We start from the raw sequence: 15,127 nt of genomic DNA on the forward strand, positions 1-15,127 counted from the left end.
TCAAGTGCCTCTTGTAGATACCAGACCCATAAACTCTTGCTGTGGTATGGAAATCCATTTAGCCTAGCTGTTATATCCCATTATGTGGCAGGAGGGGAGTGTAACCAAAGATAGCATGGCCCATGTTTCAAACAAAAGACCAGATCCGGGGATGTAACTGAGTTGCACAGAACACAGACCAGTGTGTGGTGGGCAACAGGATGAAAGTTCATTTTTGCACTGCCCTGACACATGGCACATATTTCAAACTCTATGAAGGGCTGGCTCCCCCTGTGGTGGGTTAGCAGCCTGAAAACTCCCGGGTACCTCCACTGCCTTCTTCTCACCGATCATTATCATCCCCTTCCTTTCCTGAATTTGTAAGCCTTGTCTGTCTCACACGCTTTACTGTCTGAGGATGGGACTGTGTCTTTAATTATGGTCAATATTATTATTATTGTTTATTCATTAACAGAGAAGGGTCATTCTCCTGAAGGTGGCATTTGAGCACTCATGGATTCAACACAACACTGTTGTTTTGGACACTGTAATTAATGGGACTATTTAGTTTGTTTACCCTCGTTTATTGCACTTTTCATAATGGTCTCCCCTTTGTGTGCCTCCTCTGTATTGGACCTGAACAGCACTCTGGAGACCGAGCCATCCTCCGGCATGCTACAGTCAGTCATATCCCGGAAAATCTTCTCCTTTTCCTCCAGCAGCACTAGGATCTGCTGATCTTTCTGCTGAAGCTGTTCTGTGGGTGAACAGGGGAACACAAATTTAAAACAGAAAACAAGGCTACCCTAAGGAAACTGAATAATCCCTGTGACACGGGCCCCATCATGTGGTAAATCAAAGAATAGCAGGAATTGTGTGCAGTTTACAATCTATATTTAGGCCGTGCAGTGTTGTCGCAGCCATGTTGGTCCCAGGATACTAGAGTGTATACAGAATCTATAAGCAGGCTTGGCAGACTTTGATTTTTATTTTTCCTAATAATTTTGATGGATAATAACAACATTAATTTTTAAGCTTTTTCCCCCCAATTTTCATCTATTTAAATTTATATAGTTGCAGGAAATTACGGCTTTTCCCATTTTTATTGATTTGAATTTTCACTGTTGCAGGAAATTGCAAGGGGAGGGGGTGCAGTGTCAGACAATAGGGAGTGTCAGAGAATTATTAGTGACAGTAGATGATGAGATTAAAAAAGTTGAAGCTTTATAACCATTAAAACACAAATTGTCAGCATCACATGTCAGAAATAGACAAAGTAAATATCTTCAAATCAAACTAAGTTCTCAAGCAGCACCTTTCTTACTTCACCTATCTGCAGATTTAGATTTTTATTGATGGGAAAAAAATTTGTTGTGTACACAGTGAAATTGACATTTACCAATAAAAAATTAATCCTTCCAAGCCTAGCTATATGCTCTCACAAGGAGCAGTCCCCATGGAGTCAAACTTTGTTTTTCCAAATGAGGTTGGGGAACATGAAAGTAACACAGATTGAGGAGGTGTCACTCAAACAGATGCATTTGATACACGTTGGGGGTCACAACCTCATTTCAGACCATCCAGGTTTAGACAAAGTGTGACAAAGTATAGTTACTCTATACAGGAAATATCAGAGTCAATCACCAGTAAAAAATAACAAATTCTAAACTATTTTGGGCTAATACCCATAATGAAACATTTCAGAATCCCCAGAGAGCTGCGGTACTCAGCAATCTTGCATTCCTAGTACCCAGGCTGCTCAATGCTCAGTTTTCAATATAAATCCATACACACAATGGTGAAAACACCACAGGATAACAGTCCTAGAGGATCACTGCAATTCCCAGGTTATTGTATTCACTTGTCCCTTGACCTTTTTTTACATCTCAGACCTGAGGGGAGGCTACAATATAGGTAGGCACTCGGCACAGTCCTCCTCTTCGTGGTACCAAGGCATTATGCTTTGCACTCATTTCTTTGGCCTCACTTCTACTTGTAGGCAGGAGTAACTTGGCAGCCATGCTGCTGTATTGCATTAATCCAGGAATGGGCGCCCTTGGGCTCTCTGCCCTGCTTGCTGGCTCTTTTACTTTGCATTTAAGCATACGCCCCTGCACCCCTGCTACAACCACAGCCAGCAAACAGAATTTCTGCAGCTACGTTGGTCATTTGGCATCTCAGAAATAAAGTCGGCACAGCAGAGCTCTGTCCCAGGCTCAAGGCTCCCGCTTCAAAACTACACCTCTCATCCTGGGGGCAGTATTTATCTGTTAGCAGTAAACGGCTACCCTGTGACCGTGCTCCCACCTGAATGGCATCTTCGCTTTTACAGTGCCGTCAACGAACTGTGCTAGTGATACTTGCAAAGCCACATATCTGCTTGACCCGTGATGCAGCAGAGGAAACAATACAGAATAGGTGTATTTCTTCACTCTTTACTCCTCCTTCCACAGCCAAAACACCCTGCATGTTGGGGCCATCCCTCTAGAGAGGAGGGCTCTCTGAAGAATCAGTGAATGTACCTCCAAGCCCTGGCTGGTGGGGATTACAACAGCAGCTCTCTCAGCTGCCTGTACATTTAGGGGCTGAGAGACGGGGACCTGAACCCTAATCCTCTCCCAAATATCTTGCCACTCCTAGACCATGCTGGTCTAGGCCACAAAATTCATTTTCTTCACAGCTGAAAGCCACTGGCACCTGAAAAGAACTAGAACTACTGACTAATAGAGGCAAGAGAGAAGTAGAGTACCTGACGTATCAACGATCTGCCAGTGCCTCACATGCACTGCACCACAGTTATAAGCCAGCCTTTTCTGAAGGCACCAGTGGAGGCTGTCACCCCATGGGAAGTCATTTCCCTGTCCTGAAGGACACATCGTTGTTTCACTTCAGCTGCAGTTCTGCTTTAGTCCCAGTGAGGAGGGGAGAACTCATTTTGTCAAATTTGAAGCCCAACTGAAAATTGGGGGTTCTAGATTTGGACCGAAATTTGAAACTTTGGAGGTTCAGAGCTTTCCTTGGTACTGGCCCCTGGCAGCCTTACAACCCATGTCAGACTGTCTTTCAAACAAGGATTTTAATTGTTTGCAAAGTGCAGGCTTCTATCTTCCCTGAAAACCCATGGTTAAAATCAGGGATGAAAAAGTTTCACTAAACTCAGTATTAGGTTTGCAAAACTTCACCCAATGATTCTCTGAGCCCCAGCAGCCTTACCTTTTAACTCTCTGGCTTTGGTGTCCAATACTCTCTTCTCCAGTTCTGATTCACTCGGGATTCCTTCATCTTCATCTTTGTCCCTGCATGAGAGGTACCCCTCAATTACTACCACAACAAAGCATGTGAGAAACATCTAAACCACACAAATAGCGCATTAACTTACATGGTGTTAATTGTGTCCTGAATTATTTGTATCCAGCTATTGCGTTCCTCCTTGGAGCTGGCGTGGACTTCTACCATCTCTGGATCTTTCACTACGGTGGTAATCAGGAATAAACCCTTTTCCTCATGGGCCACTTCTCGTACAATCAGTTTCTTCAGAGAGATTACAGTGGATCTCTGGTCCTTCAGATGAGAGGAGATTGGTGAGAAGACAAACAAAAAGCCTCAGAGCTTTAGGCTGGCAATAAGTGCTCAAAAGCTCCTAATGCCTGCAGTCATACCTCCTTCCTACTTGTGAGTACCTTTTATCAACTACAGGCCAAAAAAAGTGCGAGGCTCACCAAATATGTATATTCTGAGAGTAATTTATTTCACTGTGCCCAGAATGCTGGTGTCACCTCCCTCTGTCAGTTCAGGAGGAATTGTCCTCAGATGTCCCTGGATACAATTCAAAATTGCCTTTGTGGTTTTCCGGATTCTCCAAGAACTTGCTCTGATCTCACATCCTGCTGCCTATGCTCTCTATTCCTGGACTCTTTATCCCCACATCACCACTCTCGGTATGGCTTGCTGGTCCCTGTTTCACTATCATCGCCTTTGTTCTCCCTCCCTCAGAACCCTTGCATCACATCCTCTCTTCAGATCTCACCAAAATCCTTCCTGTTCTCTGTAGCTTAAAACCGACTCCTGCTACGTAAATTTGTGTGAGACTGTTGCATCAAGGATTCCACAGAAGAGTATGTGCAATATGCTGTTAGGGTCACTGTAATATCACTGGTTTCAGAGTAACAGCCGTGTTAGTCTGTATTCGCAAAAAGAAAAGGAGTACTTGTGGCACCTTAGAGACTAACCAATTTATTTGAGCATAAGCTTTCGTGAGCTACAGCTCACTTCATCGGATGCATACCGTGGAAACTGCAGCAGTGGCTACTCACTGGTTTGGGGGCCACTAGCATTTTTTATTTTTAGCATGTCTCATAGCCTGTCTCTTTCATCTAGGACTTTCTCTGAAAGTTCCTATTTTTGTTTACATCAACTGGTCCATGACAAATATATTCCTATAGCATGCTGCTTTGTGAGCTTCTTGAACTTTATTGCAGCAGTAGGCTTTTGTTCCTGTGCTTTTTAGATTGATTTATTAAGTCTGTTCTTTCTGCTGGGATTCATTTGTACACAGTTCACGTTCTTCCCTCCTAAGTGAGCAGGATTTGCACAGGCCGATGAAGAATAAATGTATCCAATGACAGGCTTATTTTCAGAGCCAATTACCAAATGTTCAAAATCACTGTAGAAATCACCGAGTGCGGGTGGGGTGGAGAAATTAAGACATGTTTTCAATAGAAAATAATGGAGTGTGCTAAGGAAACAAAACTGTTACATGCAAAGTGATCTGTCCAATAAAAACTAAGGAATGTAGCAGGCAGTGACATGCTTTCATTGCAAGGATCATCTATGTAAAAGAAAGGAAGAGAAAACATCAAAGCCTTACCAATGAGGCAAAGACATACTTCTGGTCCTTTTCCTGAAGGAATATCAGCATGTCTGAGAGGAGGACAGCCTGGACCTCTACAACGGAGAAAAAACACCAAGTTTTAACCACCAAATATATATCTATGTCAATCACTGGTTCTTGTGCCTACCAATACCTTTTATTTAGCAATGCCATGCATGCTAGAGCTCCTGGTGAGCATAAGAGCGATAATTTGGGCTACCCTAAGAAAGTGGATTAGTCTGCTGTTTGCTGTTTTGCTTCCTAGTTAGTAGGAACTGTAAGCATCGCAGAGGCAATATGCTCAGCTCCTAGAAAGAGAATGGCCTCTATCTCTATAGCGACTCCTGTGGACAATGTAAAATCACCATTGAAAGAAGTCAGATGGAATCATATCTACTCAGTCTTGGCTGGGATGTTCTTTTCAAACCACAAGCCCTCTGAGAGTCATGGAAGATTGGGGAAGTGGAAGCAAGGGATGCTCACTGAACATATTCCCTATTCATTCACATAATCAATATTTTTATCCTCAAGCAAAATATCTGTTTGGTTTCATTGCTCTCCTCTCTTGAGTGATGCAAATTAACTTGTAACAACACTTGTCAGCTGCAGTTTCTTCCCCAAGCACTTTAACTTCAGCAGCTAATGTTGACTCTGCCCACAGATGTATATGGCTCTCTCTGAATTCACGAGGAGCCAAACGGGTGTGCCTCAGAGGAGAGAATCTGACTCAAGCAGGAGAAAAGAAAGAAATGCAAAGAGGATGAAGAGAAAATTCTGAATCAGAGCAAGGATATTTCCCCAAAATACACATGCTACCTTCCAAATCGCCTCATGATACAGTACATCACAAAATTACATAGTAAGTATTGAGTGCGATGCCCCACCCAAGCCCCACCGCACAAAGAGTTTCTGTGTAATACACTACGAGACCTCGTGACATACAGATGAGGTAAACTCAAAAGCTAACTCATCCCCTGCGTAACTCCTTCCAGCCATTTTGGAGGAACAAGATCCCTTTCAGATCAAATACGAACCAAACTTTTGCCAAAGCCTCAAACCAAACCCAAACCTCTTTGGAGGTTTGTAAAAGTTCAGGTAAGATTTGTTTTACTTTGGTTTGTTTTTGTTTCCAACTGCACTTTCTGCTTTTGGTGCAGAGGAGGAAAGACCAAAATACTTCAAGGAAAGCTATTTCTGTGTTTCTCCTGGCTCCAGTTCCAAATCCCAGAAGTTAGGGTAAGCAGGTTCTAAACTTTTGGATGCTTTCCCATCTGGAACTTCTGACTCATCTCTACTGGCTAGCTATAGGCTCTGGTAGTGGGAGCTATTATTTCTATAGGAAATGCATAATAAAACGTATGCTGAGAGATCTCATGAAAGTGTAACCCACATGCCAAATAGGGAGATATCTCTTTAAGAGATCTATGTGGTAGGAATGAGTTGTGTCTGCATCCCTGCTGCTAGGCAGATGCACAATTAACATTCCACTCAGAAGTTTCTGAAATTGGGTGTGGTAGTTTTGGGTATGCTCAATAGGTTCCCCGTTGCTGGACTCAGACTTCACGAGGGCAAGTAGTTAGGGCAGCTGCTTTGCAACAGGCCACGTGCACTCTGTGGGTTGGGAGAAGCTGAGCTCCAGGAGCAGAAAGCAGGCTGTTTTCCCTAACTCTGAAGCATTTTGCAGCAGATTGGTGGAGCAGTTCACCCAGCAGGGAAGCCCTGACAGTGTTAATTATAGAGAGGAAAATGGGAGGGAAAATTAATTTCTTTTATTTTAACTGTATACTTTGAATGCTGTTTAATTTTAGCTAAACTGTTTTAGTTTAAATTGTCTCAACCAGTATGATTCCTTAACTTAAATGGGATAATGAGGAAAGAGTCATTTATATTTTGCTATTCTCAGTTTTGTTTTCTTATAACAGGATTTTTTTAAATCTATAAACTTAACTGAGTGGTTAGTTAATTGGTTAGCCGACTAGCTGAGTGATTTCAGCAGAGGAGGAAGAGTCTGCATGGATTCCAACTGAAGATTTCTACAGGCAAGTGGAGGCAAGATGTTGGTTTTGACTCAGCGGACTGTATAGATTTGGTGATCAAAGACTAATTGAGACTCAGGTGAACTCAACCTAAGCTTTTGGGAGCTCTGAGTTTCTTCTCGCTGTGTTTCGGTGGGGACTGACCTGTAATTTTTTTTCTTTATGTTTATGTATAACTGTAAAGGTAATACATGTGGATTATAAAATAACCATGTAATGTTGCAGAAATTACGTGGTAATTATTATTATTATTAATTATGTTTTTTTATCATTTTATAAAGTTGGTACTTAAGAATTAAGTTCATTCCTTTTGTTCTTCAGGACTTGATTGTGGGGAAGTTGACCTTGGGGAATCCTTGCTGAAAATCCTCAATGACTAAATTCTGGGTCTCCAGGTGCTTTTCTATGGGATTTTTAAGGCACTGGAGAAGGGCAATGAAGTAAACTCTAGCGTCCACCCAAAGATTACAATAGCAAGAGAAATAATTTGCCTTACCACCGTCCATAGTCACAAACATTCCTAGGAACTAGGGCTGTCAATTAATCTCAGTTGACTCAGATGATTAACTCAAACAAATTAATCGTGATTAAGAAAATTAATTGTGATTAATCACACTTATAACAAATTGAAATGTATTAAGTATTTTTGGATATTTTTCTACATTTTCAATATTGATTTCAAATACGACACAGAATACAAGTGCACAGGACTCACTTTATATTATTATTTTTTATTACAAATATATGCAATGTAAAAATGATAAACAAAAGAAATAGTATTTTTCAATTCACCCCATGCAAGTACTGAAGTGCAATCTCTTTATCATGAAAGTGTAACTTACAAAAGCAGATTTTTTTTGGTTACATAACTGCACTCAAAAACAAAACAGTGTAAAACTTTAGAGCTTACAAGTCCACTCAGTCCTACTTCTCATTCTGCCAATCGGTAAAACAAACAAGTTTGTTTACATTGACAGGAGATACTGCTGTCTGCTTCTTGTTTACAATGTCACCTGAAAGTGCTGATGATGCTCGTTAAAAAAATAATGCGTCAATTAAATTTATGACTATACTCCTTTGGAGGGGTGGGGGGAGAACTGTATGTCTCCTGCTCTGTTTTAAATATATTCTGCATATATTTCATGTTATAGCAGTCTCGGATGATGACCCAGCACATGTTCGTTTTAAGAACACTGTCTCAGCAGATTTGACAAAATGCAAAGAAGGTACTGATGTGAGATTTCTAAAAACAGCTACAGCACTCGACCCAAGGTTTAAGAATCTGAAGTGCCTTCCAAAATCTGAGAGGGACAAGGTATGGAGCATGCTTTTAGAAGTCTTAAAAGAGCAACACTCTGGTGTGGAAACTACAGAACCCGAACCACCAAAAAAGGAAATCAACCTTCTGCTGGTGGCGCCTGACTCAGATGGTGAAAATGAACATGCGTCAGTCCGCACTGCTTTGGATCGTTATCAAGCAGAACCCATCATCAGCATGGTAACATGTCCTTTGGAATGGTGGTTGAAGCATGAAGGGACATATGAATCTTTAGCACATCTGGCACGTAAAAATCTTGCAGTGCCAGCTACAACAGTGCCATGTGAACGCCTGTTCTCACTTTCAGGTGACACTGTAAACAAGAAGCAGGCAGCATTATCTCCTGCAAATTGTAATCAACCTTGTTTGTCTGAGTGATTGGCTGAACAAGAAGTAGTACTGATGGGGTTTTTTTGTACATAATTCTACATTTGTAAGTTCAACTTTCATGATAAAGAGATTGCACTACAGTATTTGTGTGAGGTGAATTGAAAAATAATTTTGTTTTGTTTTTTACAGTGCAAATATTTGTAATCAAAAATATATATAAAGTGAGTACTGTACACTTGGTATTTTGTGTTCTAAGTTAAATTAATATTTGAAAATGTAGTAAACATCCACAAATATTTAAAATAAATGGTATTCTATTGTTGTTTAATCATGCGATTAATTTTTTTAATCATGCAATTAATCGTGATTAATTTTTTTAATCGCTTGACAGCCCTATTAGGAACCTAGAAACGATCTGCAAACTTTCCCTCTCCAAACCCTCAGAACAGATCATATCAAATTTGGAATCTAATGGCACAGAATATGGAGGGATGCACAGGTAAAAACCCTTCTACTTCCACCTCTACAATCAAGATATTCTTTGGAGCCACAACATGCAAGCCCTCCCACTGCAAGCCCTCAGCGAACAGCTGTGCATCACCATTCACACCAGCAATGGTACTATTGCGCCCTGCTGCTCTCATTTTTAATTTACTCTTGGTGGCCAATTTTCTATTAGTCTGGATCCCACGTCTCCCAAGGAGGTGCCCACTGGAAGAGTGGGGTTGGTTCTATCATGAGCTCCTCCATGACTGCTGAGGAGCAAGTGAAGCCCAGATGACAGTGAGCAAGGTTTCCCTTCCCTGGGGGTGGATTCACCATCACACTCATCACTTAGCTTGTTGGGCAAAGCTTGGAAGGTAAATAAATAAGCAGCATCAATGGTGAGCAGTAACAGAAATAGCAGAAATGTTTGTGGCAGTAATCTAGGGCGTTACTAAGAGCACAGGGAAGGATTTTTCATGGTTTTTACTTTGACAGCACCTTTCTAGAAACAGAAAAATCAATAAAATAATATGAATAATAAATGGACCAGCAATTTCAGAAGAAACCCTGTGTAAAAGGCAGAGGAACCACCAAGCCAAAGGAAAGGGAATGAAGTGGCAGGTCATAAAATGGATGAGCCCTGCCATCATCTGGAGACAGGGAGGGTACGTCCTTTGGGTGCATGATTTGTAGGATTTTCTCACCTTTCAGTCTCCCAGCTGAGTTTTTCAGTGAGACAGGCCCATCTCGGATGAGTTTCCTACGTCTCAAGTCCTCCCTGGCAAACATCTGGCCACTCTTCATCCTCATGATGGACTTGCTGTCCGTCCGGGTGTAGATCTCAGTAAGACGCGTTTTCTTTTCATAGTTGTTGACTTTGCTATTGACTGCAGCAATCACATCTTTAACCAGGTTTAGTGACTGGGTCAAGTCTTGATGTTCCACTTCGTTTTCTTCAGGAGTGAGAGAGAGACTCAATTTCAGTTCACCCTTATTGTGAGTATGCAGAGCCTAACTTCTTACTTCTCCCCTTTCCCTTACCCGTGAGTCATCAAACGCTATAGCACACGGATGCACTATTTTAAAATATCTTCCTAAGACAAGTTCCATTTGGAAGAAATGAAAAGTTTGTCACAAACCTTAAACAGACACCAAGACAGTGACGGGGAACCATAGGAAATATACTCTGCATAAGCTATGGCAAACTAGGACAACGTAAATAAGGACCCCATTTTCAGCCTCTGCACGTGCATGGCTGCCTGACCACGTGTATAAAAACAGGCGCGTGCCCATAATGCCCTGTGCACATAGCCGTTTATGTGAGAATATCAGGTGCAGCCATTTTTGAATACCAGATTCGTTTAGGAACACTCAGTAAAGCAGCAATGAGAGTTTTAAGGGTCTGGATTAACGGTCCCCTTCCGGTAGTGGCAAAATTTTCATCTGTTTGGGTCTTGATGAAGTGACACATTTGTGAAATAAATTGTTTCACATTCAGAGATGCTCACTCACACTTCTATAAACCACACCAGTGAGACAGACGACTATGTATGAGGAGGATAATGTCTCTTGGGAACATAAATTTACTTTATAAAAAATGAACAAAATATATGAAAACTTTTGAAAGGTATGAATTACAGAACATTAATGATTATAAAGACACAGTGGTCAGTCTCTGCCACTCCTTGGCTCATCAGTGTTAGCTGACATATCTGTAGGATGCACACCTGCTGATAAACTGGAATAGAAAGCATTACATATACATCATTCTCCAGAGGATTTTGTGGGTGAAATCATATAAAAAACACCCCTGGAGTTTACCATATCTTAAATGAAGTGGCACAGATAAGCCACACCTCATCCTCACCTAATAAAGGGTTTCCACAGAGATTAAACAGAGTGCACCATCAGAAAGCAGGTGAGATTAAACTGTAAACTGAGCCTTTTTGCTCTCTAAGTGAGAGACTGAGAGAAATCAAGAACATAGCGAGCATGTGCTCTGCAGGCTATTCCCACATGTTTCTACCATTCTAACCCCTGAACCCCTCTGGCATTAAGATTCTGTGGCCACTCCTGATGGGTTGATCATGCAGAATCAGAGAGGTGCTTATGTGACAGAGAGAAATATGTGAGAGAGTTGACTGAGGACCTATCACCTGTAACCACTTGATCACAAATAACTCATGAAGAGTCATATTCGAGGCCAAGTTCTTTGAATACAGTATTTAGAAGTATGGTAATGTAGGATTCCTGGGATGGAAGAAACGTTCAAAGCGAGTGTGTGAATCCTCTTGGAGATCTGAGAATCTTATTCTTCCTTATTTTGCCCCTTCCCCAAGCCCCTTTATCTCAGCCACTATCCGAAGTGGACAAGACAGGAGTCTTTGGAGTCCATGCATGTTGCTCCATAATTAGCTAGAGATCGCTGTAGTGATGAACCTACCAAGGCACTTCACTTCTACAGGGGCTGAGTGCTGTATCTCTGCAGCACTCTCAGGCCTGTCTAGCCTGAGGATTGAAACCCTGTTGGAAGAAATGAAATCCAGGTCTCTAATTACAGCAGTAAGCTGGGCACTAAACACTGGGCTAGCTGGCTGATTCTGAGTTAGGCGGTTTTACTGGGAAAGGTCCTGGAGAAAGATACAGAGGAAACAAATGTGCTTAGGAAAAGGAACAGGCTCTACCTTTGGTATATTGTAATATTCTTTGTAGTATCACGGGATACTTTGTGATCCTTTGAGTTACTAGTAAGATGCACTCAGGTATCCCCAGGCGCCTCACCACCGTGCTGCTCATTTTTTTCTAAAAAGACAAGACGTAAATTAAAACACTGCCACTGAAGCGCCCTCCAAGATGTGCCGACGTGCAGTATGCACCCCCTGCGGGGGTCAGCCACAAATCCCCCACCAGTTCCTACCTTGATGAATGCCTGAAAACGCTTCTCTTTTGACTGCAGGTCTTTGAAATAACTGACAGCCTCGTTGTGGTGCCCGCAGAATTTGCCGTAAGTTTTCTTCATTCGCTCCCCATTCTCACCGGAAAACTGCAAGACATGAACAAACTTTTGGCCCCTCACTGAGTTCTTGGGATCAGTCACTTGGCATCACCCATCACCGAAAAGGACGGCTACACAGTCAGTACAAATCTAGCCTGAAGTGTAGCTTTCAAAAAACTAGATCGATGGAATTTAAAGAATGGAGACTAGGCACTGTATAAACCCAGAGCGAGAGACCCTACCACAAAGAGCTGGCACGCCAAAGAGACAAGATGGACAGAGGGAGGGAAAAAGAGCTACAGAGGTGTGAAGCGGCTTGCCCAGAGTCACAGAGCAAATCAGCAGCAGACCCAGGAAGTGGAATCCAGATCCCCTGCTTCCCAGCTTAGTCCCATACACTACAGTCTGTACCGTCACCAGCGCTGATGATTTTCCTCCCATGAGGCATAAACAAACAAAACAGGCATCAACCCTGACAGCAACCCTTTCACCTGAAAATCTCGAAGTGCTTGACAAAGATGGACAATTACTGTCATCTCCATTGTATAAGCGGGGAAGCGGAGGCACAAAGGATATGTCTACACAGCAAAGAAAAACCCAAGCTCTGGGGCCCTCCCACCCCATAGGGTCCTAGACCCTGGTCTTGGGCTGGAGCCCAGAAGTCTATACAGCAGTGAAACAGCCCCACAGCCTGAGCCCCACAAGCCAGCGCCAGCTGGCATGGGCCAGACACGGGTTTTTCTTTGCTGGGTAGACATACCCAAAGAGGAGTGCGACTCACCTTAGGCCACCAGTAAGACAGCATAAGGGCAGGTCTACACTACAGAACCACTTCAGTATAAATAACTATGTCGCTCAGGGGTGTGAAAAATCCATACCGACCTAAGCACTATGTGTAGTGTGTAGACAGCGCTATGCCAGTGGGAGAGCATCTCCTACTGATGTAGCTACCGCCTCTTGCTCAGGTGGATTAACTGCACTGACAGCAGAGAGCTCTCCCGTCAGCGTAGAGCATCTTCACTGAAGCGCTACAGCAGCGCAGCTGTACCAATGCAGTGTTTTAAGTGTAGACCTGCCCTAAGAGAGAGAATTGTCAGTCAGGAGTTCCTGGCTTGCAGTCTTGTGCTTAGGGCATGCAGGTGTCTCTCACCACTCACCTGATTCACCAGGATATCTCCTATCCTCTTGATAACAAAGTTCTTTTCACTTTTGTCCATCAGGGACTCTTTCTTCCTCTCCAGAATCCGCTGGAAGAACTGGTTGTGGATGTTCAGCAAGTCATCCAGGCAAGGAAAGACCTTTTCCACCATTTGCTGTTCAAACTGCAGCTCCTGCACCATCCCCCTGCTGTACACATCACTCATGATCTTCAGAGTGCGGACATGATGCATCTCTGTCTGCATCAGTTCTGCATGAGACAAGGACAGGTCCAACAGAGGAAGCACATGGGTCAAAATTATTATCCTCTAGGACAAGGCGCTGTATCAACCCAGAGTACTTGGCATTGCTAAGACAAGGAAAGGCATTCACCAGATCTAGCTGGTTAGAAGGGCTCATAGAAGCTAACAATGTAATGAAGTGCTATGGGGTCATAATTCCCCATTCTGACATGTGTGTTACTTGCACTACTGTTACTGGGATTTATACATGTGAACTTGGGGAAAACAGTCTATAATACATTAAATGCAACACCAATACCATTGATATATACCAGTTTCATTCTTTTTTTACCTCTTAATAGTTACTGATTTGATCATCAACATGAAAACATTTTTTCTTTACAAAGTGCATGGTAGGGCTTAGCTTGGGGGTGGATCAGCCCTCCCCATACTCTGTTCATATGAACAAGTGCTCGCTCTCATTACTGCTAGAACACTGGTCCCCAAACTTTGGGGCCTGCCCCCCTGGGGGGGGGCACGGAGGAACATTTGGGAGGAGGGCAGGGTAGAGCATGAAGTGGGGCCTGAGCCAACTCCACACAGGGAAGAAGGGAGTGCCACCCGGCCCCGCTCTGGCCCCAGCCGCAGCCTGGTCTTGGCCCCTGGAGCGGCTGTGGCTCTGCTCCCGGTCCCAGTCCAGCTGCTGCTCTGCTCCCAGCCATGAACCTGGCCCCAGTCTCAGCGCCCGGCTCCCAATTGCAGTTGCGGGGGAGGGCAGGGAGCAAGGGGGGCGCAAGGTAAAAAGTTTGGGGACCATTGTGCTGGAATCTGAACACTGCAGAAGGACAGATGATAATACCAAAACACTATGTTGCTCCTCTCAATATAGTTATTTTTCTGTGCAGCACAAGAGGACTCTTATATCAAGGGGGAGAAGATGCTAAAACAAGTAATTGACTACTCTGTACTCATGGATAACTGTGTATAAAGGTCATCACCAGACAAACCAGGAGATACCTTGAACCATCCAAACAAATTGTAAGTGAAATCCAGAATTCCAAAGCTTAGTAAGATGGTATTGGAGGTCTTCATTTCCAGTAAACACCAAGAGTGAAACTCTGGCCCCAGTGACGTCAATGGCAAACTCCCTTTGACTTAACATTTCCAAATTAGTCACAAACTAAAAGATATGAACAGACCATCCAAACCTAGAGGTTTCTACAAACTAAATTGGATCACTTTTCTTTAACCAATACACATCTCACCATATATGACATCTTGCCGTTTGACGACATCCTTCTTTTGCTGCCGCAAAAACTTGCTGTCCACTACTTGACTCCAGGATTCTGCCTCCAGCTGCTTGGAATCCATCTCAAAGTCCCCCATGAGTTGTCCTTCATTCATGTCTGCACCTGCATAAAAGCAGCATAAAGAGATGTCTGGTCCCATCTGAAATTCCCATTGGCTTTCTACAGCTTCAGGCTTTGTTCTGAATGCCACAAACACCATATCTACTCTCATTTACTGACATGGAAACAATTATATTGAATTTTACTGGGTAAGTACCAAACAATGCAAAGTACTTTTATAGGTTACTTGCTAGTTGCACCAAACAAGTCCACAACTATCATGTATACTGAACTCTGGTTTACAAGACAAGCAAGAACCAGTTATCTGCCATGCTTCTGTGTTCGGATGAATACAATGGGATCTCCTTCAGTGTTTGGATGAATA

The 15,127-nt window shown here is 42.9% G+C and overlaps 1 protein-coding gene across 7 annotated transcripts in view; it reads right to left on the reverse strand.

Moving 5' to 3' along the window:
• The window catches only part of AKAP13 (A-kinase anchoring protein 13), a 330,780-nt gene that overhangs the window by 17,886 nt on the left and 297,767 nt on the right, over nt 1-15,127 (reverse strand). For all 7 annotated transcript variants that reach the window (XM_073304194.2, XM_073304196.2, XM_073304195.2 and 4 more), the window contains 9 exons: nt 14,659-14,805; nt 13,172-13,422; nt 11,937-12,062; nt 11,704-11,821; nt 9,724-9,972; nt 4,847-4,923; nt 3,359-3,540; nt 3,193-3,275; nt 557-736 (listed from right to left, as the gene is read on the reverse strand). In XM_073304194.2, coding sequence (XP_073160295.1) covers nt 557-736; nt 3,193-3,275; nt 3,359-3,540; nt 4,847-4,923; nt 9,724-9,972; nt 11,704-11,821; nt 11,937-12,062; nt 13,172-13,422; nt 14,659-14,805 — 1,413 coding nt within the window. The remainder of the gene's footprint in view (nt 1-556; nt 737-3,192; nt 3,276-3,358; nt 3,541-4,846; nt 4,924-9,723; nt 9,973-11,703; nt 11,822-11,936; nt 12,063-13,171; nt 13,423-14,658; nt 14,806-15,127) is intronic.

Source organism: Lepidochelys kempii, chromosome 10 (genome assembly GCF_965140285.1).
Source record: "Lepidochelys kempii isolate rLepKem1 chromosome 10, rLepKem1.hap1, whole genome shotgun sequence".
Taxonomy (NCBI): Eukaryota; Metazoa; Chordata; order Testudines; family Cheloniidae; genus Lepidochelys; species Lepidochelys kempii.